This window comes from Perognathus longimembris, chromosome 7, assembly GCF_023159225.1.
Source record: "Perognathus longimembris pacificus isolate PPM17 chromosome 7, ASM2315922v1, whole genome shotgun sequence".
NCBI classification, from domain to species: Eukaryota; Metazoa; Chordata; class Mammalia; order Rodentia; family Heteromyidae; genus Perognathus; species Perognathus longimembris.
The window spans coordinates 29,590,766-29,615,712 of NC_063167.1; the positions used below are offsets into that span (position 1 = coordinate 29,590,766).

At 44.7% G+C, this 24,947-nt stretch overlaps 1 protein-coding gene and 1 non-coding gene across 2 annotated transcripts in view; one reads left to right on the forward strand and one right to left on the reverse strand.

Moving 5' to 3' along the window:
• Positions 1-2,640: 2,640 nt before the first annotated feature.
• On the reverse strand, positions 2,641-2,757 carry LOC125355852. Its single transcript, XR_007211773.1, has one exon. It is a non-coding gene; the product is annotated as a U5 spliceosomal RNA (small nuclear RNA).
• A 5,613-nt stretch (positions 2,758-8,370) lies between these two features.
• The window catches only part of Kif2c (kinesin family member 2C), a 29,953-nt gene continuing 13,376 nt past the window's right edge, over positions 8,371-24,947 (forward strand). Inside the window, exons 1-10 of the mRNA XM_048351154.1 lie at positions 8,371-8,529; positions 9,958-10,052; positions 14,243-14,344; positions 14,501-14,549; positions 18,371-18,493; positions 20,741-20,863; positions 21,923-22,023; positions 22,608-22,703; positions 24,466-24,520; positions 24,609-24,771. Of these exons, the coding sequence (XP_048207111.1) occupies positions 8,460-8,529; positions 9,958-10,052; positions 14,243-14,344; positions 14,501-14,549; positions 18,371-18,493; positions 20,741-20,863; positions 21,923-22,023; positions 22,608-22,703; positions 24,466-24,520; positions 24,609-24,771 (977 nt within the window). The 5' untranslated portion in view covers positions 8,371-8,459. The remainder of the gene's footprint in view (positions 8,530-9,957; positions 10,053-14,242; positions 14,345-14,500; positions 14,550-18,370; positions 18,494-20,740; positions 20,864-21,922; positions 22,024-22,607; positions 22,704-24,465; positions 24,521-24,608; positions 24,772-24,947) is intronic.

Sequence of the window (24,947 nt, forward strand, 5' to 3'; positions counted from 1 at the left end):
TCTTTCAATGTTTTATACTTTTGGGCTGGGGACATAGCCTAGTGGCAAGAGCGCTTGCCTCGTATACATGAAGCCCTGGGTTCGATTCCCCAGCACCACATATACAGAAAATGGCCACTGAGCACTGTCCCTGGCTTCTTTTTGCTCAAGGCTAGCACTCTGCCACTTGAGCCACAGCACCACTTCTGGCTTTTTCTGTTTATGTGGTGCTGAGGAATCGAACCCAGGGCTTCATGAATGCAAGGCAAGCACTGTGCCACTAAGCCACATTCCTGGCCCTTGTAGAGGTCTTAAACTCCTTAAATGTATTCCTAGGTATTTATTTATTTATTTTGTGTGTGTGTGTGTGTGTGTGTGTGTGTGTGTGTGTGTGGCCATTTCTGGGCCTTGGACTCAGGGCCTGAGCACTGTCCCTGGCCTCTTCTTGCTCAAGGCTAGCACTCTGACACTTGAGCCACAGCGCCCCCTCTGGCCATTTTCCATATATGTGGTGCTGGGGAATCCAACTGAGAGCTTCATGTGTAGGAGGCGAGCACTCTTGCCACTAGGCCATACTCCCAGCCCCGTATTTATTTTTTTTTAAGGCCAGTATGAATAGGATTATTTTCCCAATTTTTCATCCTGTTAGATTTTTGTATATCAATTGTGAATCCTGCTACTTCTCTGACTGTATTAATTAAATTTAAGAGGGGGGGAGCTTTGAGGCATGACTCAATGGTAAAGGGTCTGTCTAGCAAATGTGAGAGCGTGAATTCAAACCTGGTATGCAGAGAAAGAGCGGAAGCTAAGAGAGTTTGTAGGCATAGTTTGACTTATTCCTTTCCTATTTGAATTCATTTTATTTCTTTCTCCTGCCTTATTGCTCTGGCTAAGAATTCAAGTGGAGAGAGTAGACATTCTTGTTTTGTTTCTAACTTTAAAGGGAATGCTTCCATTTTTGTCTCAATTATAATAATGCCAGTTATAGGTTTGTTGTACCCCTTCTTACATTGAGGTATGTTCCTTCTTTCTAGTTTCTTCATGGCTTTAATCATCAAGGTATGTTAAATTCCAAACGTGTAGGACAATTCCCAGCATGCCTGAATAGATGATTCGGTTATTTAAATCTCCAAGCCAGAGGCAGGTCAAATGGCAGTAATTCTCTGGGATGCCACAAGAGGGCATCACAGGCCTTAACATTTGGTCTAAGGCAGCCAAGCTTTCTCCAAGTTGACGTCCTTTCCCAGCTTGCTTTTATTGCTATAAGGAGAAGGGAAAAAAATGTAGTTATATTTTCATTTTCCATAAGTTAAATTTCCTGTTTTATGTATCCTGTGTGTGGTGAAGCTAGAATATTGTCTAGCACATGTCCATTCTGAAGTTATGTATGGCACACACACCCACACAAATATACACGTGTATAAAAAAGCCAATTATACTTAAAAAAAAATTACTGTCAAGGTCATGTACAGGGGGGTTACAGTTACACACACAAAGTAGTACATTTCTTTTGTTTGTTTTGTCTTTTTGCCAGTCCTGGGCTTGGACTCAGGGCCTGAGCACTGTCCCTGGCTTCTTTTTGTTCAAAGCTAGCACTTTACCACTTGAGCAACAGCACCACTTTTGGCTTTTTTCTATATAGGTGGTGCTGAGGAATCAAACCCAGGGCTTCATGTATATAAGGGGAGCACTTTACCAGTAGGCCATATTCCCAGCCTGCCAAGGTAGTACATTTCTTGTCAAATTTGTTACTTTCTCCCTCATCTTTCCCCCCATATGCTTTTGGTTTTCATTTTGTTTTTCTGGGTGTTTTTGTTTTTTTCCAGAAGGAAGTGGGGTTTTGTGCTGTTGGCTTTTTAAAGTTGTTGTTGTGTTTTTTGTTGGGGGGGGTCAGTCATGGGCTTTGAACTTAATAAGGTGCTTTTCCACTCAAGCTAGTGCTGTTCTAGCACTTTGAGCCACAGTGCTACTTCCTGTTTCCTGGAGATCAGATCCTTACAGACTTTCCTGCCTAGGCTGGCTTCAAACTATGATCCTCAGACCTCAACATCCTTCATAGGTAGGATTGCAGGAATGGGTCACTGGCACCTGGCCTGTGAAGAACAAATGGTCTTGGGGTTCATGGGAGTGGCTGCTTGTATTCCCAGCACTCAGGAGGCCCAGGCAGAAGCAGGAACAGTTCCAGGCCAGCTTGAGCAATAGAGAGAGGAGATCATGACACCAAACTTTACAGAAGTTACTCAAGGACTAAACAAAAACAAGTTCACCCCACCTCCTGGATAACTTCTGTTGTGCCCTCAGGGAGCCAGACAGTGAAACTAACAGCCCAAAAAACAACTTCCTTTGTACACCTGTGTGCCAATCCCTGGTGCTTGAACTGGAGGTCTGAACACATGTTCTGAGCTTTGGTGGTCAAAGCTAATACCTTAGGAAACCACCAAACACATTAGCTCTGGCTCAGGGAAATAACTCTGCAACCTTAAAAATGCCCTACCTGGTACAAAGAACCACTAACCTTATGAGTGAAACCGAAAAAAACTACAAAACAGTATTAAAAAGTACAGAACCCCCAGATTGCCAGTACACCTAATGTCAGAGTTATACCTAGAGATTACTGAAACAGCATTCTGCATAACTTTCTGCTTTTCAACCAACATTGTTAGCCCTGCTAATAGCAAGGCCTCAAAAAATTGGGTTAAGACTCAGAATTGTTCCTCTCCACGGAAATCTTTAGTAAAAGGCGAAAGATTTATACGATCTGAAGAGAAACCAGAGTATGCGGTACTGTTGCTGCACACCGTACTCGGATAACTGCAACTCCTTGAACACCAACGGTGACTATTGACCCACGATAGATGGTGACCGCTCCTATTATAGCAGATAATTCTGTAACTGATATCTCACTTTAAGGAAAAAAGTAGAAGAAGAAAAGAATCTTGTTTTATTTTAAGCAAAGTCTTTTGTGCAATGCATTGTGGGTATTTAAATGAGGCTGCCTCCGGGTTCCCCCCCCCCCCCCACACACACACACACTCACACACACATGCGTTGGGCCACCACTAGAGGGAGGGAAGGAAGCTAGAGTTATGGAAATACATGCCTGGTCCTACAAGAAAGTGAGAATTAAGACTGCAGAAAAAAATTATCTTGGATGAAAAAATATATATATATATTCATATTCGGGGGATGGGAATATGGCCTAGTGGTAGAGTGCTTGCCTCATACACATGAAGCCCTGGGTTCGGTTCCCCAGCACCGCATACATAGAAAAAAGCCAGAAGTGGCCCTGTGGCTCAATGCTAGCTGTAATGGGGTCCCTCCAGCGAGGGGATTCCCCGTCCCTCCAAGAGTGCACCACTCAAACAGTCTCTAGCAAAAAGATGATTAAAAAAAAAGATGGATTTATTGGGGAAGTAAAAAGTGAACCGACTGTCCAGGGTCACAGCCCAGACTCAGGAGCTGAAACTGCGACCACCATCAGCCTTCCAGGCCAGGTTATAAAGGCAAGCAGCACATGGTCAAGCCTGCCACACCCAGTGGCCAATGAGGTTATAACACTTACAGAGCATACCAGATCACAGGTGGCTGAAGGAGTTACAATCTGCCTCATAGCAACTGTTTGAACCAACCTATCATTTTAGTTAGACTTGGCGCACAGATTTGGCGAGGCTCACATAATGCAGGGGGATACGCCTACTCATGGGGGGGGGCATAGCTTTAACCTCGAATGTTCCACAATTCAGGTGGTCAAGCAGTTTACACAATCTTATCACAGTGTAGGGGAACTTGCCTGGATAGGGTGGGAGAGATCTTAGTGAAGATGGAGTCAGCTTCTGCTCTCTTTAATCTGAGATGGAGTCAATCTGACACCCCTCAACAGCCAATGATGGCGCTGGCCAGATCTGACCTCCATATTACACACACACACACACACACACACACAACATATATATATATATACTGATGTAATTAAGTAGTAGAACACTTGCTTAGCATACCCAATACTAGGTTTCATCATTAATATCACTAAATTAATAATAAAAACTTGAAGCAAAGTACCAGTGGCTCACTCCTGTAATCGTACCTAATCAAGAGGCTGAGATCTGAGGATCACAGTTTAAAGCCAGCCTGGGCAGCAAAGTCCCTGTGAGACTTATCTCCAATTAACCACCAGAAACTGCAAGTAGAGCTGTGGCTCAAAGGTAAAGAGCTATCCTTGAGCAAAAGAGCTCAGAAACAATGCACAGGACCCGAGTTCAAGACCCACAAACAACAGCAACAAAAGTCCTCGAAAATGATTGTCTCGGTACATTTATTTTATTTTATTTTATTGCCAGTCCTGGGCCTTGGACTCAGGGCCTGAGCACTGTCCCTGGCTTCTTTTTGCTCAATGCTAGCACTCTGCCACTTGAGCCACAGCGCCGCCACTTCTGGCCATTTTCTGTATATGTGGTGCTGAGGAGTTGAACCCAGGGCTTCATGTATTCGAGGCAAGCGCTCTTGCCACTAGGCCATATCCCCAGCCCCTAGGTACATTTATTTAACAAAGATTTATTGAGGGCTGGGGATATGGCCTAGTGGCAAGAGAGCTTGCCTCCCATACATGAAGCCCTAGGTTCGATTCCCCAGCACCACGTATACGGAAAACGGCCACAAGGGGCGCTGTGGCTCAAGTGGCAGAGTGCTAGCCTTGAGCAAAAAGAAGCCAGGGACAGTGCTCAGTCCCTGAGTCCAAGGCCCAGGACTGGCCAAAAAAAAAAAAAAGATTTATTAAGCAATATCGGTTCTCCTCTAGAGAAACTTATGATACAGAACATGCAGTGACATGGACCAAACATTAAAGGATCCCAAAAAGTAACACAGTAAAGACAAAAAGGCATTTTACACTAACTCAGGTTTACCTTGAAAGCAGTGGGGAACAGGTGGAAGGCTCTAAAGGAGGATCCTATCAGATTTGTTGTGGGGTTTATTTGCTTGCTTTTGCTCTTTTCAGATTGGTATTTCAAATCATCAGCATCTGGTGATAGGGGTAAAGTTTTCCTACCTCTCCTCCCAAAATTTTCATGTGTTGAAGTCCTAATTTCAGCCTTTATTTTGGGGGTCTGGATTGTCCAAGGAAAATAAGTAAAGTGAGGAGAAAACACAGTGCAGGAAGGTCCTTAGGGAACAGTGACACAGTCAGAAGTCAGAGGAGAATTTGGTAGAGTTTGAGTCCAGCTGCATAGCAAATTCCAGACCAACCTGAGGTACATACATGATGGGGCCCTGTTTCAAAAGCATATGTGTGTGAGCGTGCGTGTGTATAGTTTATAGATGTATATTATTATTATTATTATTATTATTGCCAGTCATGGGGCCTTGAACTCAAGGCCTGAGCACTGTCCCTGGCTTCTTTTTGCTCAAGGCTAGCACTCTACCACTTGAGCCACAGTACCACTTCTGGCTTTTTCTATATATGTGGTGCTGAAGAATCAAACACAGGGGGGCTGGGGATATAGCCTAGTGGCAAGAGTGCCTGCCTTGGATACACGAGGCCCTAGGTTCGATTCCCCAGCACCACATATACAGAAAACGGCCAGAAGCGGCGCTGTGGCTCAAGTGGCAGAGTGCTAGCCTTGAGCGGGAAGAAGCCAGGGACGGTGCTCAGGCCCTGAGTCCAAGGCCCAGGACTGGCCAAAAAAAAAAAAAGAATCAAACACAGGGCTTCATGAATACAAGGCAAGCACTCTACAATGAGGCCATATTCCCAGCCCAGATGTATATTATTTTTTTAAGGAGCATGTAAAGGAAATTAGGAAGGCAGGAAGAAAACCAGGTACATAGGCAGCACAGAAAACAAGGGACGACATTAAAGGAGTGTTCAGCCTTGTAAATGAGAGTTCAAATGAGGTAAGGACTACAGAACCCACGGAATCACTAAAGGGAGGTCACTGGTGGCCTCTGCTAGAACTGTTTCTGTGGGGTGAGGATTGTTAGTAATTTCCCCTACCTCAGGTCCTCAGCTCCTCCCACTAGCCCCCAGCTCCACTCATACCTGAACTCCCTGCCACTCCCACTCACCACTCAGACCTACCTACTTCCCCTCTATTCCCAGAGTTATATAAGCTACCACCTGGATTAAGGTGCAGACGCCAGGTTGCTCTCTCTCCCAGGGGAAATATGGCCCCACTAATAAACCTCCTTATAATCCTTCTTCTCCGGTCTGTGACTTATCTCCACATGGTCCCCTAGGGATGGATGGGACAGATTCTTTCAAGGATGATGGAAGGGGCCAACCTCATGGTAGTGATAAGAGAGGAAATGGAGATGGAGCATGCTGGCCAGCTCTGGAAGGAATTCTTCAAAAGGCTGGTTAGCTGTGGAAATGTGGCTCAGTGGTAATGCACTTACCTGGCATGCCTGCAGCTCTGGGTTCCATCCCCAGCAGGAAGGGAGATGAGGGGGGATAAAAACCTATGTGGCTTGAATGTGAAAGGTTAGCTCTAGGGGACTGGAAATTTGGTGGAAGAATGCTTACTTATCATGAGGCCTTGTGTTCACCATAAATAAGTAAATAATAAAGTGGCAAACATGTTTAAAGGTTGATGGAAAGGAAGCCGGTACAGAGGGAGAGAATGAAGCTCCAGAAGAAAGGAGAGACTGGAAGGGTTGGGAGGGCGGTGAGGAGGATGGTGGCCCACTTTTAAGGTGGGAGTGCAGTTAATATAACCCATCACAATGGTGATCATTGATGATCGTTTATGGAGTTGGTCCTTGATCCATCAGTCCACTGACTTGCATCCTCCTCTGTTCCTTTTCCCCTCCATCTTCTGGCCAAATAGAACCTCTCTTGCCCTGTGGGATCTGAATGGACAGGACAGAAAATCAAGAAACTGGGCCAAACCTTGAATGCAACTCCAATTATCATTTGGCATGTCTGTGGTTAGCTTCATTGCCACTCCTGAGGCACTAATATTTCATAGGCCTTCTGCTCTCCAAGAAAGTGCTCTATAATACCACCTCTGTGGCCCATGCCCAGCTACTTACAGCCAATTAATCACAAAAAAAAAAACACAAAAAAAACATAAGTGATGCTGTGGGTCAAGAAGTAGAGTACTAGCTTTGAGCAAAAAAGCTAAGGGACAACTTCTAGGACACAGTATTGGCACCAATTAAAAAAAAAAAAAGGTGGGGCTGGGAATGTAGCTTAGTGGTAGAGTGCTTGCCTAGCATGCCTGAAGCTCTCCCCGGGTTCAATTCCTCACACCACATAAACAGAAAGAGCCAGAAGTGGCACTGTGGCTCAAGAGCAAAAAGAAGCCAGGGACAGTGCTCAGGCCTGAAGTTCAAGCCCCAGGCCTGGCAAAAAAAAAAAAAAAAAAAAAAATCTTGACCTCCATTCTGTAGCTACATTTTATTGTCACCACACAGGACTAGGCCAGCATAATATATATATATATATATATATATATATATATTTGTTTGTTTGTTTATGTCAAACCCAGGGCCTCATACATACTAGGCAAGTACTCTACCACTAAGCCACATTTCCAGCCCTAGCACAATCTTTTGTATAGACTACATGTTCATATGAAGACTGTCTCCAAATAAACAAACAGAAAAATTACAACAAATTTAATTGAAAGCTTTTTTCTTTTTCCAAGACAGGGTCTTGCTAGGTAGCCTAGGCCAATCTCCAACTCACAATGTAGCTGAGGCTGGCCTCAAACTCCTAATCTTCCTGCCTCTGCCCCCTGTGCGCTAGAAATGACAAGTGTGCTCCACTGTGCATTACTAGCTCAAGGAATTTCATGGAGCTGGGTGCAGCGGCCCACGCCTGTGGTCCTAGGTAAAAAAGGAGGCCAAAGGCCGAGGATCACTTGAGTTCAGGAACTGGAGACCAGCCTGGGTAGCATAGCAAGACCCAGTTTCAAACAAAAACTCATTGGGCTAGATTGCTAGATTTCCAAGCTAGAGGCTGGGGGCCCATGCCTGTGATCCCAGCTAACCTGGAGGCTGAGAACTGAGGGTCAGGATTCCCAGGCAGTCCGGGAGGCCAAAGTCCATGAGACATTTATATACAATTGATCACAAAAAGCCGGAAACGGAGCTGCGGCTTAAGTGGTAGAGCGCTAGCCCTGAGCCGAAGCGCTCAGGAACAGTGCTCAGGCACTGAGTTCAAGCCCCGCGAACGACAGAAAACGAGACCAGGATTTGGGGCCGACCGGAACAAGGCGTCTCGGTACTCAGGGGGTGTAGCCAGCCAGGTGGGCGGGGCCAGGAACGGGGCCGGAGACTACATAACCCACAAGCCTCGGCAGGGAGACGCCAAGTGGCGGAAGTGAGGCCCGCGCTGGCGTGATGACGTTGCCAAGGACGCTGGCGCGCGGGATTTAAACTGCGACGGTTTACGCGGCGCTAGGACGGCTCGGTGGTCAGAGTCGTGGGTTTGTTTTGTTTTTTTGCTCTGGTGAGAGTTTCTTTTCTTGGCAGGTTTCCGGATGCCCATGGACTCGACGCTTCAGGCCCGCTTGTTCCCTGGTCTTGCCATCAAGATCCAACGCAGTAATGGTGAGGGGCGGGGTCCCGAGGCCGGGGGTGGGTGGGGGACGCGTGAGCTGGAGGACTTGGGAGCTTAGTGTCCCGCCCCCAAATGGCGAGGCCGGGAGCCGCGCTTGGGGACTCCCCGGCCTGTGCGGGCACGAGCACGCACACACATGCGCGCGCGCGCAGACACAGCACTGACTGTCGGTCTCCCCCTGCTCCGTGGTAGAACAAATCTGATTGGGGGCGGGGGTCCCTTTCCTGTCCTCTGACAGGCAAGGCTTTCTCTGTGGATAGTGGGCCTCTCAGTGAAGTTGGGGCGTGTAGATCGACTTCCTCCCCAAATTCCCCGACACCACGGTGCCTCCTAGGCCTTAGCCCTCTGCGCTGTGCGCAGTGGCCGTAGGTAAACCAGACAAGATCCCTGATTCCGAGGAGCTGGAAATCCGGTCCTCGGTTGTAGTTAATTAAGCAGCGTCTGTAGCTCTGGCAGGTCTAATACCGTGTCGTTGGGAGAATGGATAGGGTGCCCAAAGCGACTCTATTCATCCCATTGCAAACTGTGTGTGTGCGCGCGGGGGCGCGCGTTTGCCTCCCGGTCCTGGGGCTTGAACTCAAGATTCCGGGTGCTGCCCCTTCGCTTTTCTGTTCGAAGTTTGTGTTTTACCACTTGAGCCACCGCTCCACTTCCGGCCTTGTGGTTAATTGTGGATAAAAGTCTCACGGACTTTACTTCTCAAGCTGCCTTTGAACTACAATCCTCAAATCTCAGTCTCCTGAGTAGCTAGGATTACAGGCATGAGCCATCGACGTCAGGCAAGACTCTCTTGTGAGTAGGGATAAGGCCTTTATCCCATAAAGCTAGATTTTAAAAACTATTTCCAGGGGCTGGGAATGTGGCTTAGTGGTAGAGTGCTTGCCTTGAGCAAAAGAAGCCAGGGACAGTGCTCACGCCCTAGTTTAAGCCCCAGGACTGGCAAAAAAAGAAAAAATGGACCATTTCCAACCAGCCTCTGTAAAATAAGAGGATGAAGAACCACTGGTCTATTTGTGTCTTAGTCTGTTTGTTTTTGTTTTGTTTAAAAAAGAAAGGGCTGGGAATGTGGCCTAGTGGCAAGAGTGCTTGCCTCGCATACATGAAGCCCTGGGTCCGATTCCTCAGCACCACATATATAGACAATGGCCAGAAGTGGTGCTGTGGCTCAAGTGGCAGAGTGTTAGCCTTGAGCAAAAAAAAAGCTAGGGACAGTGCTCAAGCCCTGAGTTCAAAGCCTAGGACTGGCAAAAAAAAAAAAAAAAAAAAAAGAAAGGAAAGGGGGGGTGGGAATCAACTGTCCGTCCCAGGTAAGCTCCACATGGAAAATCTCTGTGGGAATCCAAAAAGGAAGTGGGTCCTAAAAGTAAGGCTCTTGGTGGATAGATAGATGAAACCCTGTTTGTTTGTTTCCTACATAGGCTTAATTCACAGTGCCAACATAAGCACTGTGAATTTGGAGGCTTCTTCCGTTTCAGTGGAATGGTTAGAAGGAGGTGCCACAAAAGGCAAAGAGGTAGGTTCTATGAAAATGCTTCTACATATTTAACATCATGCAGACCTTCTCTGAACTTAGCTTCTGATGCTGTCCTTTCTTCTCCAATCTTAAAAACATGGCCATGGCTTCAAACACAAGATCCTCCAGGCTCAGGCTCCTGAGAGCTGGTATTACTGGCATATGCCACCATGCCTGGCCAGGCCTGTCCTAAATTGAAGCAGTTAACAGTTTCTGGTGTTTTTAGAAAGCAAAATATCCTAAAGCTTTGCAAACTCACCTAAGAAGGTTCTAAGTTCACAATAGTGGTAATCACAGTTTGAATAACAAAATGAGTAACCCAACTGAGGAGACCACAATATATTTGTTTATTTCATTTTTGTGTGTGTGTGATTTTTGAGTATACATTTGTAATATGAGCAAGTTTCAGTGTGGTTTTTCCCTACATATACACAGTGTACTTGGAACAAAGTACATTCTCCCCCCTGCAGCATTTCCAAAAGCATTTGTGTATGTGTATGTGTGTGTATGCCAGTCCTGGGGCTTGAACTCAGGGCCTGGACACTGTCCCTAAGTTTCTTTTGCTCAAGACTGGTACTCTACCATTTGAGTCACAGCATCACTTCCAGCTTTTTCTGTTTATGTGGTACTGAGGAATCAAACCCAGGGCTTCATGTATGCAAGGCAAGCACTCTACCAGTAGGCCATATTCCCAGCACCCCAAGCATATTTTTTGTTTGTTTTTTTGCCAGACTTGGGCTTGGACTCAGTCTGAGCACTGCCCCTGGCTTCTTTTTGCTCAAGGCTAGCACTCTGCCATTGAAGCCACAGTGCCACTTCTGGCTATTTTCTATATATGTGGTGCTGGGGAATCAAACCCAAGGCTTCATGTATACAAGGCAAGCTCTCTTGCCACGAGGCCATATTCCCAGCCCCAAGCATTTTTTTTTTTTTTTTTTTTGGCCAGTCCTGGGGCTTGGACTCAGGGCCTGAGCACTGTCCCTGGCTTCTTGCTCAAGGCTAGCACTCTGCCACTTGAGCCACAGCGCCCCTTCCGGCCATTTTCTGTATATGTGGTGCTGGGGAATCGAACCCAGGGCCTCATGTATATGAGGCAAGCACTCTTGCCACTAGGCCATATCCCCAGCCCCTCAAGCATATTTTTTGAAACAACAAATAAGGTAACTTTTGATGAATGGCCCCGATGAGTAGTATTAGAGAAGCTCAGAAGAGGAAACTTGCTGAAGACAGGGTGGACTTGGATGGAGTGTGAGGCTTAGCTGGAATGATGAGATGGAACATACTGGGTCTGGTGGGGACCCAGGCAATGGCGGGCTTTCAAGATGCTTTCAGCAGCAGGAAGTCTGAAAAGAGATTGGAGAGTCTTCACCTCTGGCACCTAAGATATTTAGATTTAGGGAGGAACTTCAGAATGGTCTTGAGAAGAGAGCTGTGACTATGGCATTTATGTTCTAGTGGCATTTGGATGTTGTGAAAAACTACCTAGACTGTGAAGCCTGGATTGTCATGTCTGTCTTATTTGCTCTCAGACATCTTTCTGCCCTTAGAAATGGAGTTTCCCTGTCTTAAAGTTCTGCCTCTTAGAACTCCTTTTAGATTGGTTGGGAGCTAAGAAAACAGAAGACACACACCTATATCCTCATAGTTAAATGAGATAACATGTTAAGGACTTAGCACAATACTGTGATGGTTAATTTTGTTGTTGTTTTCTTTTTTAATCTAGTCTTGGGGCTTGAACTTGGCCTGGGCACTGTCCCTGAGATTCTTTTTTCTTAAGATTAGTTCTCTATACTTGAGCCACAGCACCACTTCTGGCATTTTCTAAGTCATTTATTGAAGAGAAAAGTCTCTTAGAGCAGAACGTTGGTGGCCTGTGCCTATAATCCTAGCTACTAAGGAGGCTGGGATCTAAGGATCATGGTTCAAAGCCAGCCTGGGCAGAAAAGTACATCAGACACTTATCTCAATGAACTATTCAAAAAAAGCCAGAAGTGGCACTGTGGCTCAAGTGGTAGAATGCTAGACTTGAGCAAAAGAAGATCAGGGAGAGCTCCTAGGGCCTAAGTTCAAGCCCCATGTCCAATAAAAAAGTCTCATGGACTTTCCTGCCTAGACTGGCTTTGGATGGCAATCCTCAGATCTCAGCCTCCTGAGTAGCTAGGATTACAGGCATGAGCCAGTGGTGCCCAACATTCATGTGTGTGCGTGTGTGTTTGGGTTTTTTTTTTGTTTTTTTTTTTTTGACAGTGTCACCCCTTCCTTTGCTTTATCCCAGTTTCTTCTGAGCCTTTTTAAGATCAAAGTGTACCTTTTTTAAAAAATCTTTATTTTTTTGTGCTGGGCCTGAGCCTTGAACTCAGGTCCTGAGTACTGTCTCTGAGTTTTTCTACCCAGGGATAGCATAGCACTCTGCCACTTGAGCCACAGGTTCCACTTCTGGCCTTTTTTTTTTTCTTCCTCGTAATTAATTGGAGATAAGAGTCTCCTGGACTTTCTTGCCTAAGCTGGCTTGAATCCACCCATCTCAGCTTCCTGAGTAGCTAGAATTACAGGTGTGAGCCACCAGCACCTGACAGTCAACCTTTTTTAAAGACCACATACTCTCATTCCTAGTACCCTAGAAAAGGAGACAGCCTTATCTGGTGTCCTACTTCCTTCACACTCTTGTTCCTTTACTCCAGGAGGTTCTGTAAGAACATGGAGTATACATTGGAGAAAAGGACCCTTAAAAAAAAAAAAAAAGAACATGGAGTAGTGAGTCAGCCTTATCTGGTGTTCCATGATGTTTATGCTCTCTGTACTTTTGAGGACTAGAAATGGGGGAAATATATGGATAATGGTCTGTAGCTATATAAGACAAGTGTGGTTACTGAAGCATCTGACAGCTTTTGCAGCAGTGATTCATGCTTTATCCTGTCTTGCTTTGTTTTCTACCCCTTTGTAGATTTCTCTTTCCTGTTACAGTTTGAACTTACTGATGGTAAAGGTGATAGATACCTTAATCTATCTTTGATTACCTTCCCCTTGCATGCTACTATCTTATTTGTGCCTAATGTTTGAATAGGCCAGTTAATAAGTATATGTTGAGTGGAGAACATAGAAGAGTAGATGCCAGGGCCTGCAAAAACTAAGTAAATACAATTTTTATATCCTGGATTAAATGCTTCAGCTCTGTGACATTTCAAAATATAATAAAATGAGACTCGTTTGCTGTGTTTCTGTGAAGAAACAAAAAACCAGGGTCTCATACATGCTAGGTAAGCACTCTACCACTAAGCTACACCTCTAGCACACTTTAGTGTGTTTAAACCTGCTATCAAGTTTTGCTGGTGAACTTTGAGTTGTTCCTGAAGGATTGTAAGACTGATGATGTAGGGCTAGGAATATGGCCTAGTGGCAAGAGTGCTTGCCTCATATACATGAAGCCTTGGGTTTGATTCCCCAGCACCACATATATAGAAAATGGCCAGAAGTGGTGCTATGGCTCAAGTGGCAGAGTGCTAGCCTTGAGCAAAAAGAAGCCAGGGACAGTGCTCAGGCCCTGAGTCCAAGCTCCAGGACTGGCCAAAAAAAAAAAAAAGACTCTGATGATATAAACCAAGAATTGTGACCTCAGTACAGGTGTGAGCAGGAAGCTGTGACTGGGGAAGAAATTTCTGGGTCCAGTAGAAAATGTAGATAGACTTAGACTTAGGTAGTAGCTTTCTGGAACTTGTTCCTGCCCATAAGATCCTGAAGGGCCTTCTGTTTTGACAATCACCAGACAGTTAGAACTTATTTCTTCCTTTGTGTCAGCCAGCAATACATGATCCTGTGTCCCACCAGGGTCTCGCCATCTAGCGATTGGTAGAGAGCAAAGTGGTCCAGATCTGCCAAGGACTATCTGACTGTTTGTCGGCCTGTCTTTCTTCCTCTTTACTTCCCTCTTGTCACTGACAGTCTACGGTTGGCTTGGATATCAGAATTTCATAGCCATCTAGATGGTAAACCATTATTAAGATTGTTTTAGGGGCTGGGAATATGGCCTAGTGGTAAAGTGCTGGCCTCGTATACAAGATTGTTTTATACTTATTATTACTTAGTAGAATTTAAGGCTGGTAAACTCTGAATGGAAAGGTAGCTTTGGTTGCAGAGGTGCACTTAGATTGACAACTAAGTTGTTTACTGAAACTCTTACTTGTTCCTTATAGATTGATTTTGATGATGTGGCTGCAATAAACCCAGAACTCTTACAACTTCTTCCCTTACACACGAAGGACCATTTGCCACTACAGGAAAATGTAACCATCCAGGTAGGTACTTGTCATCTGGCTGTAGCTAATGATCTAGAATTTACTAGTTCTGTGTTGATTTGGTTTCTGGAACCTGCCTAGAGTTCAGCACAGCACTTGGGCCCTATAGAATTAATAAAAGTTATATATATATTTTTTTCTTTTTGTTTTTTTCAGAAACAAAAACGCAAATCAGTCAACTCCAAAATTCCTGCCCCAAAAGAAGGTAAACAGATTTCTACTGTAATTGTTATGCCCTTTGTGCTAACTGATGATACTAGGGCTCAGAGTTGTGGAAATTGAAGCAGATTTGTTGTTCCAGTTTCAGCATTTGACTTGGTAGGTCTGCTTTGCGTTTCAAGCATTTGGGAGTAGGGGACCACTGATGTTTGAATGCAGGGCCTTGAACTTGTGAAACAGTGCCTTACCACATGAGCCACATGGTCAACCCCCAGGAATCCTTTTGTGTGTATATGTGTGCGTGTGCTCGTACTAGAGCTTGAACTCAGGGCCTGAGTACTTTTTTTTAATCAGTCATGGGACTTGAACTCAGAGCCTGGGCACTATCCCTGAGCTTTTTGTTCAAGGCTAACACTCTACCACTTTGAGCCTAAGTGCCCCTTCTGGTTTTCTGGTGGTTAATTGGAGATGAGTCTCACGGACATTCCTGCCCAGGCTGGCTTTGAACCTTGATCCTCAGATCTCAGCCTTCTGAGTAGCTAGGATTATATGTGGGAGCCACTGGCATCAGGCTTCGAGTACTATTCTATAGTGCTATTCTAGGCAATGCTATCACTCTTGCTTACTCATGTAATCCTAGCTACTCGGGAGGCTGAGATCTGAGGATCAAGGTACAAACCAGCCTGGACCTATCTCCAATTTTCCACACACAAAAAAGCTAGAAGTAGACATGTGGTTCAAGTGGTAGAGTGCTAGACTTGATCGGAAAAAGTTAAGGGTCAGTAAATACCCAGGCCCTGAGTTCAAGCCCCAGTTCTGAAACAAAAATAAAAAAACAACAAAGAAAAAAACCTTACAAGATGACATTATTTGTGAAATAAGAAAACTACTATAGGGCTGGAAATATGGCCTAGTGGCAAGAGTGCTTGCCTCACATACATGAAGCCCTGGGTTTGATTCCCCAGCACCATATATACAGAAAATGGCCAGAAGTGGCACTGTGGCTCAAGTGGCAGAGTGCTAGCCTTGAGCAAAAAGAAGCCAGGGACAGTGCTCAGGCCCTGAGTCCAAGGCCCAGGACTGGCAAAAAAAAAAAAAAAAGAAAACTACCATAGTTCATGCTTCTTATGAAATAAATGGATTTTGGGTACTTTTTAGCTTAACAATGTGTTATATCCTGACGCATGCTTTGCTAAGTTGAAAGTACTATAAAGTCAAAACCACTTAAGGCTGGGAATATGGCCTGGTGGCAAGAGTGCTTGCCTTGTATACATGAAGCCCTGGGTTCGATTCCCCAGCACCATATATATAGAAAATGGCCAGAAGCGGTACTGTGGCTGAAGTGGCAGAGTGCTAGCCTTGAGCAAAAAAAAAAAAAGAAGCCAGGGACAGTGCTCAGGCCCTGAGTCCAAGGCCCAGGACTGGCAAAAAAAAAAAAAACCAAAAAAAAAAAACACTGCACTTAATACACCTAACCTGAGGACCATCATAGCTTAGCAACACATTACACTTTAGGGTATGAGTTGTCTTATCTTTGTGATCTCATGGCTGAGTGAGAGCTACAGCCTGCTGTTACTGCCCAGTGTCTTCAAAGAGTATTGTACAGCATATTAGTAGCCTGGGAAAAGATCAAAATTCAGTCTCTAATGAATGTTCATCACTTTCACATCATCAAACCACTGGTAAGTGGGGGTGGTCAAAATGAGTGATATTCAGATAGTACACGTTGGTACTTGTACTTTTATAACAGCAAATTTTGTTCCCAAATGTATGACTTGAAATATAGGTGACAATTTTTTTTTCTCATAGAAGTATTTTTATTTCTAGAAAGTAATTAGTACAAGTTCAACTCAACCATTTCCCTTAAGCTTTTTTTATGTGTGTATGCTGATACTGGGGCTTGAACTCAGAACCTTGAACTCTTACTTGTCCTTTTATTTTATTTTTTAAAATGTTTTTATTGTTAGCTAGGCAACTCTGGCTCATGCATGAAATCATAGCTACTCAGAAGGCTGAGATCTGAGGATCATGGTTCAAAGCCAGTCTGGGCAGAAAAGTTTTCATGAGACTCTCACCTCCAATCAACCACTCAAAAACTGGAAGTGGCACTGTGGCTCAAAGTGGTAGAGCACTAACCTCGAGCAAAATTGCTTAGAGACAGTGCCTAGGCCCTGAGTTCAAGCCCTCGACTGACCTAAAATTGTGTTTGTGTGTGTGTGTGTGTGTGTGTGTGTGTGTGTGTGTGTGTGTGTATTATAAAGGTGATATACAGAGGGGTTATAGTTATATAACTCAAGTAGATAGTACATTTCTTTTTTGTTTTTCATGTTGTTGTTTTTTTTTTTGTTGTTGTTGTTTTGCCAGTCCTGGGCCTTGGACTCAGGGCCTGAGCACTGTCCCTGGCTTCTTTTTTTTTTTTTTTTACTCAAGGCTAGCACTCTGCCACTTGAGCCACAGCGCCAGTTCTGGCCATTTTCTGTATATGTGGTGCTGGGGAATCGAACTGAGGGCTTCATGTATACGAGGCAAGTGCTCTTGCCACTAGGCCATATCCCCAGCCCTTTTCATGTTTTTTTAATACAATTTTCTAATTATAAAGGTGATGTACAGAAGGGTTACAGTTACCTAAGACAGGTAAAGAGTACATTTGAGCCCCAGCACCACTTCATGTTTTCCAGTGGTTAATTAGAGTCTCACAGACCTTTTTGCTGGATTCATCTGGCTTTGAACTGTAATCCTTAGACATCATCAGCCTCCTGAGTAGCTAGGATTACAGGTATGAGTCACCAGCACCCAGCCATTTATAAGATTTTATTTCCATAGCTGATCCTATGGGTTTCTGATGATGGGTTCTGTGGAGCAACTTGGTGGATACAATTACATACCACTATGCCTGGCCCTTGGGGATTTTCTTTGTGTGGTGTTTTTTCTTTTCTTTATTGCAGTTTCTGGGGCTTAAACACTGGGCTTGGTGCTGTCCCTGAACTCCTTTTTGCTCAAGGCTAGCACTCTACCACTTGAGCCATAGTGCCACTTCTGGCTTTTTCTGATTAATTGGAGCTAAGCGCTCATAGACTTTCTGCCCAGGCTGGCTTCAAACTATGATCCTCAGATCTCAGCCTCCTGAGTAGCTAGGATACCAGGTATGAGCCACTGGTGCCTGGCCTTTGGGGTTTTTTTGTGTGTGTGAGTGTGTGTGTGTGTGTGTGTGTGTGTGTGTGTGTGTGTGTGTGTGGTGATGATAGTACTGGGAATTGAACCTCAGGGTCTAGTGCATAGTAAACAGATACTGAGCCACACCCCAAATCTAAAGATGCAGGAGAATTGTACAACAGTAGGTACTGCTGCTGTTAATAATATTTGTCAGGTGCCTGTTGCTCCTGCCTGTAATCCTAGCTATTCAAAGGATCATGGTTCATTGCCAGGTTAGACAGAAAAGTCCTGGAGATTGATTCTCTGATTAACAGGCAAACTGCTAGACTGTAGACATGGCTTAAATGGTAAAGCACTGTCCAAGCAACCAAGCCACATGAGCTTAAAGCCCTCCCTGAGCTCAAGCCTTGGAATTGGCAAATACATACACATAATACAAAAATGCATAATTTTTTCTCTCAGGACTTAAATCTCACCAGAAATGGTTTCAGATTTGCTGTTGCTTCCCTTTATTTACTCAAGCTATGTTTCTTATGGATGATATCTTTGCCTTCAGGAGGTCCTGAATTTGCAAGACATACACAAATATTCAAGGGATGCCAGTACTTGGTCTCCCTGCTACCTTGTACAGGGCCTTAGAGGTGTGCCCTTTCTGCCCTTCTCCTGCCATTCTGATCTTTCAGCATGGATTGGTTGCTTTTCTCAACTCTTCAGGTCTTCGAAGACGCTCTAGTCGAATGTCTACTGTCTCAGAGCTTCGTATTACCACTCAGGAGAATGAAATGGAAGTGGAGGTACCTGTGTCTACAAACTCCCGCAAGCAGTTTTCAGTTCCCAGTGAGTGGTGAATGTACTATCCTTTTTGGAGACATTGGTACAGGTTCCTCACATATTACCTGTCTGTGCTAGAATATCCTAAGATTCCTGCACTACCCTGGCACTAGTATTGTTCTCACCCTACCCTGTCAGCACTGTTTCCTGAACTGGAAGCATCACGTTATACTTCTAAAAACTTCAATCGAAACGTATACAGAAGCCGGGCGCTGGTTGCTCACACCTATAATCCTAGCTACTCCGGAGCCTGAAATCTAAAGATCCCAGTTCAAAGCCAACCTGGGCAGAAAAGTCTATGAGATTCTTATCTCCAATTAACCACCAGAAAATCAGAAATGGCGCTGTGGCTCAAGTGGTAGAGAGCTAGCCTTGAGCTGAAGAGCTCAGGGACAGTGCCCAGGACCAGAGTTCAAGCCCCACAACCGGTAGAAAAAAAAAAAAGAAGAAACATATTCAGAAAAATACACATATTGTGTTCATAGTTCAATGAGTTTTTCCTAACTGAATACACCCAGGGACAGAGTACTAACAGTACTCCAAACATTCCTTCAGAGATGCTCATATTCCTACCTTCTTGGCTACCTTATAATCTTGTCTTCTTTTTTTCTTTTTTAGCAGTGCTAGAACTCAGGGCCTCCCACTTACTAAGTAAAATTCTGACTTTTAAAAGCATAAATTAGCTTTTTCCTTTTTTTTTGGTGGGGATGCTAATCTTGGGGCTTGAATTCAGAACCTGAGTGCTGTCTCTGAGCTTTTGTGCTCAAGGTTAGTGCTCTACCACCCCATAACTCCACTTCCAGCTTTTTGGTGGTTAACTGGAATTAAGAATCTCATGGACTTTCCTGCCCTAGTCTGGCTTTGAACCATGATCCTCAGATCTCAGCCTCCTGAGTAGCTAGGATTATAGGTGTGAACTGCCGACACGCAACTACTTTTTCCCTTCTTGAAAAATTTATGCAAGTGGAATTTTCAAAGTAATTGAAAATATTCTAATAGATAAAGTAGACTCAGATACTTGTAAAATATAGATCATTATACTTTATGTTACCAAATTCAATTCTAATAGGATGAAGATAAATGAAAGAGTGATGACCATATGTGGGAGTTAATGAAGCACTGTACTTGCATCTCTTTGTTGATTCAGCGTGATTAGTTGCTACCCAAATTCCCTGTCATTTCTGGGGGTTTTGGGGTGGTTTTTTTTTTTGGCCAGTCCTGGGGCTTGAACCCAGGGTCTGAGCACTGCCCTGGCTTCTTTTTGCTCAAGGCTAGCACAGTATCACTTGAGTCACAGTGCCACTTACAGCTTTTTCTGTATATGCGGTGCTGAGGAATCGAACCCAGGGCTTCTTGTACGCTGGGCAAGCACTCTACCACTAGGCCATGTTTCCAGCCCCTTCCCCCCTTGTCCTTCCATCTTTCAGAAACCTGAGTTTCTGAGGCTTTGGACAAGTCTGAAAGAGTCCCACTGAGTAGAAAGGGCTACCCTGGCCTGAGAACCCATGCTTTGGTCAAGTCTACAGAGTCAAGTCTCCAAAGACCTTCCACTTTATGACAATACCCATTCTGAGTTATTCACATGTCCTTTAGAATATTTGGCCCACGTGCTGGTTGCTTATACTTATATTCCTAACTACTCAGGAGTCTGAGACCTGGAGGACTGCAGTTGGCCAGTCTAGATAGAACAATTCACAAGAATTTATATCCAAAATAACCAACATAATGCTAGACTGAAGCCCTGGCTCAAGTAATAGATCACATGCTATAAGCAAGAAAGTCAAGCAAGAATGTGAGGCCCTGAATTTAATTCTTACTGCCAAAAAGGAGAATGTATTCCTGTAATCCTAGCTACTCAGGAGGCTGAGCTCTGAGGATCACAATTCAAAGCTAACTGGGGCACAAAAATCCATTTAGCCACCAAGAAGCCAGCAGTAGAGCTGTGACTCAAGTGGTAGAGCATTAGTCTTCAGAAAAAAATGTCTAGTGACAGCGCCCAGGCCCTGAGTTCAAACTCCAGGACTGGCACAAGAAAAGAAGAATACTGTTTTAGCCCAGAAGCCTTTCATTGCAGGGGAAATGTTCCAGTTCCGGTCTGGGCCGAGGTGAAGGGAAAAGCCTAAGTTCTGCTGTAAGATTTGAGCCCTTGCTGAGCTGGCAGTAGCCTTCTCCTGGCCCATGACCTGCCAACACCCCAATAAGGACAGCTGCAATGTGCCTGCTGTTTCTCCAGTGACTCTTATTCCCTCACAGCTGGCTCTGCTAGGCCCTCATGTCCTGCAGTAAGTGAAATACCATTGACGATGATCAGCGAGGAGGTGGAAGAGCAAGTCCACTCCATCAGAGGCAGTTCTGCTGCATACCCTGTGAACTCAGGTACATACAATAAGCGGTCTGCTAGTCTGCTCCTGGTATGCAGCAGCTATATCTGGCATATCTGGGTGCCTGGGATCAAAATCCTTTTTTGTCATTGTGAAGGCATGTTTTCATGTGGCCATAGACTGTTACAAACTGTGGAAGACTGGACAAAGCACCCTGATTTGAGGTGGTTCTGGTGTTAACATACTGACCCTGAAAACAAAACAGGGCTACCTTACCTTTTTGCTCAAGGCTAGCACTCTGCCACTTGAGCCACAGCACCACTTCTGGCCATATTCTGTGTGTGTGTGTGTGTGTGTGTGTGTGTGTGTGTGTGTGTGTGTGTGTGTGTGTGTGTGTTGCGCTGAGGATTCGAACCTAGGGCTTCCATGTACACGAGACAAGCACTCTTGCCACTAGGCCATATTCCCAGCCCTGTCTTACTTTTTGTTTGCTTCTTCCGGCTTTTTCTGTTTATGAGATACTGAGGAATTGAACCCAGGGCTTAATGCATGTAACATGAGCACTCTACTACAAGCCACATTCCCAGCCCCTGCCTCACCTTTCCGGTGGTTAAGAAAATAGCTATAGGGCTGGGAATATGGCCTAGTGGCAAGAGTGCTTGCCTCATATACATGAAGCCCTGGGTTCGATTCCTCAGCACCACATATATAGAAAATGGCCAGAAGTGGCACTGTGGCTCAAGTGACAGAGTGCTAGCCTTGAACAAAAAGAAACCAGGGACAGTGCTCAGGCCCTGAGTTCAAGCCCCAGGACTGGCAAAAGAAAAGAAGAAAGAGAGAGAGAGAGAGAGAGAGGCTATAGAAGCATTAAGAGAGTTTAGTTAAGAACCAGAGTACTGTTGTGACTGCTCTGAACTCATACTAGTGAAGTCAGTACTCGCTTCACTTAATCGATCCAAGAGTCACATGTATTGATTGCTGTGTATAGTGATTTAAGGGCAAGAATCTAGAGAAAACCTGTTCACGAAAAAGGCCTAGAACTCAGCAAAACGGCCAGAGAACAGCAGGCTGGCCTAGACAAGTACAAGACTGATTTCCTTCCCTTTCTCCCCAGTTCGGAGGAAATCATGTGTTGTGAAGGAAATTGAAAAAATGAAGACCAAGCGGGAAGAGAAGAGGGCCCAAAACTCTGAAATAAGAATAAAGCGAGCCCAGGTACCTTTCGTGGGAGATTTGGGTGAGGTTTTTAGAGTGGGCCTATGAGCCTCCTGAACTGAAGCACTATGGGCAACAAAAATTCATTTGGGTCCTAGCATTTCTGAGATGTCAATTCTGATATCCAGGAAATTTAGCTGATTTCTCATCAGACTTGTTCAGAAAATAAGTATATTATTCAGACGTTATCTAAAAGGCCTTGAGATGCACAGTTCTTGATGCCAAATGTCCAGTGAGGAAGCCTATCATATACTAACACAGTGCTGGGCAGTCATTTGCTCCGTCTACTGCAGGATGGGAGTGGCTGCGGTGAATTCCCCTAAGATAGGTTCATTGCTTTGGGGAAGTACAGTGTGCTGCTGTGCCTACTGAGATTAGTGTGGAATGATAAGCTTGTCCTACTTCTTAGTTGGTTATGGTGCATGCCTAGGCTCCCTTGCCCTTCTGCTCCTTAAAGCTTTTGTACCCTAGAGTCAGGATGAAGACTTGAACTGTGAAGTCATACTGAAGAGCTGTCATTACTGCCTCTTAGTGCTGAATCTGAGAGTGCTTATATCTTAATGTTTTGCTCTTTTCTCAAATAGGAATATGAGAACAGTTTTCCAAACTGGGAATTTGCCCGGATGATTAAGGAATATCGAGCTACTCTGGAATGTCATCCACTTACTATGACTGATCCTGTAAGTACATTGAGAGACAGAAAACTTATCTTTATAAGAATGAAAGCAGGCCTGGGAATGTGGTTTAGTGGTAGAGTGCTTGCCTAGCATGCATGAAGCCCTGAGTTCGAATCCTTAGCACCACATAAACAGGCTGGAAGTCTTACTGTGGCTCAAGAGGTAGAGCACTAGCCTTGAGCACAGAGAGGCTCAGGGATTGTGCCCACACCCTGAGTTCAAGCTCCAGGACTGGCAAGAAAAAAAAAAGCATACAGGGACTAGTTACTCAAGTGGTTTAAATATGGGGTTTGTGATCCACCATCAGTTGGGGCAAATACCCAAGATGTTTATCTCCAATTAACCAGCAAAAAGCCAGAAGTGGAGGTGTGGCTCATGGTAGAGCAATCAGGCCCTCAGTTTAAGCCCCAATTCTGGCATGGGAAGAAAAACAATACAGAGATCTTTTCTCAGCATTGAAAGCCCATTGTTTTTTTTGTTTGTTTTGTTTTTGTTGTTGTTATGGGACTTGAACTCAGGGCCTGGTGCTATACCTGAGCTGATTCCTCAAGACTAGTACTCTACCACTTTGAGCCACTGCTGGTTTTTTGGGGATTTGTTGGAGATTAGAGTCTCAGGAACTTACCTGCCCAGACTGGCTTTGAACCCTAATCCTCAGCCTCCTGAATAGCTAGGATTACAGGCGTGAGCCACTAGTGCCTAGCTTGTTTTCTTATTTTTTTCTGAAGATGTTTTCCCCTTTTACCCCCAGTTCTATAGCTTGAATTCAGGTATCATACTCTTGGCTTTCTTGCTCACGGCTGGTATTCTACCACTAGAGCTATACCTCCAGTTCAGCTTTTTGTTGGTTATTTGGAGATGGAGTCTCTCAGACTTCTCTGCCTAGTCTGGCTTTGAACTTTGATCCTCCTTATCTCAGCCTCCTGAGTAGCTAAGATTACAAGTGTTAGCCATCAGCACCCAGCTTTTGCTACAGGTCAAACCCAAGACCTAATATGTGCTGAGCGACGTCTACTACTGAATCATACTCCCACCTTTCTCATGCGCCTCACCCCCTTTTTTGTGGGGGGAATTGAATCCAGGGTCTCAAGCATGCTTGGCAAGTGTGAACTATGTCCGTAGCCCACTCTTCCATACCCCCCCCCCTTTTTTTTTCTGCCAGTCCTGGGTCTTGAATTCGGCCTGGGCACTGTCCCTTTGCTTCTTTTGCTCAAGGCTAGCACCCTACCGCTTGAGCCATAACACCACTTCCAGCTTTTTCTGTTTATATGGTACTGAGGAATTGAACCCAGGACTTCATGTATGCTAGGCAAGCACTGTACCACTAAGCCACATTCCCATCTATTCATTGCCCTCTTTTGAGACAGAGTCTTGCTACATAGCCCAGGCTGGCTTCACACTGGCAGTCCTACCTGTCTAGATTACAGGTAGGTAACCATCATGCCTGGCCACTTTTTTTTCCATACTCTTTGGTGGGATGCAGCTAGTGAGGTTCAAAAGAGTCTGATCTTTACAAACAGTATCCTATCCCCTCTAGTATAGATTGGATAGACTGCTGCTAATAATTATAAAAGTAGTGCTGAAACGTTTTCAGGTAGCAGAGTAAGAAAATTGGGGGAAATGCAATATAACTTCCTATGCTCTAGTGTGACTGATAGGATCACTAAGATTTTGTCCTTTGACTGGGCACGGCAGGGAGGTTTGGACAGACTTTCATACTGTTCTGATTCTTCTCCTTTTGGTTTCTCCTCTTACCCTCTTACAGATTGAAGAGCACAGGATCTGTGTATGTGTTAGGAAACGCCCTCTAAATAAACAAGGTAAGCCATTCAGTCAAAAAAAGGCTTCAGACTAACCGAAGGTCCCCTGTGTCCAGGGAGCATCCCCTGAAGTTCTCTCCCTCTGCAGAACTGGCCAAGAAAGAAATCGATGTGATTTCTGTTCCTAGCAAGTGTCTCCTCATGGTGCATGAACCCAAATTAAAAGTGGACTTAACAAAGTATCTGGAGAACCAGGCATTCTGTTTTGACTTTGCATTTGATGAAACAGCATCCAATGAAGTTATCTACAGGTTAGTTTATTGCCTATTTGATTGGTTGATTGATTGACTAATTGATTGATTGATTGTACTGAGTTTGAATTCGGGTCCTTGCACTGCTGGAGCCAAACCTTCTGCCCTGTTTTTTACTGGCTATTTTTAGAATAGAATCTTGCTTCCTGCTTGGACAGGAGCCCAAGCTCCTGGTG